Raw genomic sequence first — 2270 nt, 5'->3', positions numbered from 1 at the left:
GCATTTACTTGTTTCCCCCCCATGCCTTCGATGCACTTTCCAAATATGGATATCCTCTACTGCCATGCCTAAATATGGAGATGACTGACATCATACTGATGATGAGTACTGCAACGACCAACTATGGACATCTAGTACATTACATCACGTCACGGTGACATCACAACAAAAATCATATAAAGGCAACAGGAAAACTTTGCATGCTATCATTTGTCCAAATACTCTTATCAGAAAGTGAAATCTGCCCCACCAAGGTTTAGTCATGGAGAATGAAATCGCAGCGCTGGTTTTTGACAATGGATCTGGTATGTGCAAAGCTGGATTTGCAGGAGACGATGCCCCTCGTTCTGTCTTCCCCTCCATCGTGGGTCGGCCCAGGCATCAGGGAGTGATGCTGGGTATGTGCAAGAAAGAAACCTATATTGGTGACGAAGCCCAGAGCAAGAGAGGTATCCTAACACTGAAGTACCCCATCGAGCACGGGATTGTCACCAACTGGGATGACATGGAGAAGATCTGGCACCACACATTCTACAACGAGCTGAGAGTTGCCCCTGAGGAGCACCCTGTCCTGCTCACAGAGGCCCCCATGAACCCCAAAGCCAATAGGGAGAAGATGACCCAGATCATGTTCGAGACTTTTAACACCCCCGACATGTACGTTTCCATCCAGGCCGTGCTGTCCCTGTATAGCTCTGGGCGTACCACCGGTATTGTCATGGACTCGGGTGACGGTGTGACCCACGTAGTGCCCATCTACGAGGGCTATGCCCTGCCCCATGCCATCCTGCGTCTGAATCTGGCTGGCCGTGACCTCACAGACTACCTCATGAAGATCCTGACAGAGCGTGGTTATAGCTTCACCACCACAGCCGAGAGGGAAATCGTGCGTGACATCAAGGAGAAGCTGTGCTATGTCGCCCGGGATTTCGAGCAGGAGATGGGCAAGGCTTCTTCCACCATGGAGAGGAGATATGAGCTGCCCGATGGACAGGTCATCACCATCGGCAATGAGAGGTTCCGTTGCCCAGAGGTCCTCTTCCAGCCTCGCGACCTCGGTATGGAGTCCTGTGGTATCCATGAGACCACCTACAACAGCATCATGAAGTGTGATATTGATATCCGTAAGGACCTGTACAGCAACACTGTGTTGTCTGGAGGTTCCACCATGTACCCAGGCATTGCTGACAGGATGCACAAGGAGATCACATCCCTGGCCCCGTCCACCATGAAGATCAAGATCATTGCTCAGCCAGAGCGTAAGTACTCTGTCTGGATTGGAGGTTCTATCTTGGCTTCCCTGTCCACCTTCCAGCAGATGTGGATCAGCAAGCAGGAATACGATGAGTCCGGCCCCTCCATCGTCCACCGCAAATGCTTCTAAACAAACTTCCCAAGGACTTTGTGCAAAACCATGATGTACAACACACCGCACATTCTCATACGGGAAACCGCTTGACTCTGAACAAACAAGATGTGGTCCAATAACGGCATATTCTCCCATGTTTGATATCTGACATCATAATGGTGATGCCTAAATATGGAGAGACATGTGACTGCATATAAGTAAGTAAAAAAAAGAAACATAAAAAAAAAAAAAAAAAAAAAAAAAACCAAAAAAACAACAGGACCAAAATAAAAAAACAACAAATAAATGTTGCACAGACATTATCCCACATGGGAGCCACGCCGATGCATGGATATGCCATGTGGATCTCTGACATCATAATGATTAACACATCTTATAAACGGCTATGGCTAGCCGTCTAACCCTAACCCTATGGAGCCACACTGTAATAAAAACATTAATCAATAGACCTCGATCTCTGTCTGTATCCATTTTTTATCTATGCCGTCAGCCATGCCCAAATATATCAGTGTACTCCATATATGGGGATTTGCGGATTTATTGATAGAAGGACTTCCCACCACATCACTCCCACTGGTCCTCTGTGATGCAGATGTCAAATTTGAAGTCGTTCATTCAAGGGGTTCTTCACTATGACACAGCCATAACCATATAAGGAGTTCCCAATGCAGCTACCTAGAGTGTGTTGTCTAACCTCAATGTGTCATCACGGCATTAGGCTCAAACAAATCAATCAGCTCTGAATGGGCTCAAAAGGGGCATGTCTATATATGGGCATATACCGATGACATCAGGGTGCTCCATATATGGGCATACAACAAGGGCAAGGTTCAAGGTTACTTTGTCTCCTTGGACAGCGTACATAAATACATACCGTACGTACAATGACCTGACCCCAAGA

The 2270-nt window shown here is 47.1% G+C and overlaps 1 protein-coding gene across 1 annotated transcript; it reads left to right on the top strand.

Annotated features, from left to right (window-relative positions):
- Window positions 1–262: 262 nt before the first annotated feature.
- On the top strand, window positions 263–1384 carry LOC308308605 (actin, cytoplasmic 1-like; the record flags this gene model as incomplete). The annotated part of the gene is made up of 1 exon (XM_080754034.1): window positions 263–1384. The coding sequence occupies one exon, from the start codon at window positions 263–265 to the stop codon at window positions 1382–1384; it is 1122 nt and encodes a 373-aa protein (XP_080610160.1).
- Window positions 1385–2270: the final 886 nt, after the last annotated feature.

This window comes from Nannobrachium achirus (assembly GCF_963921795.1).
Source record: "Nannobrachium achirus genome assembly, chromosome: 23".
Lineage (NCBI taxonomy): Eukaryota > Metazoa > Chordata > Actinopteri > Myctophiformes > Myctophidae > Nannobrachium > Nannobrachium achirus.
Note: the sequence above shows the minus strand (reverse complement) of the source record. Positions and strands in the feature narration are given on the sequence as shown.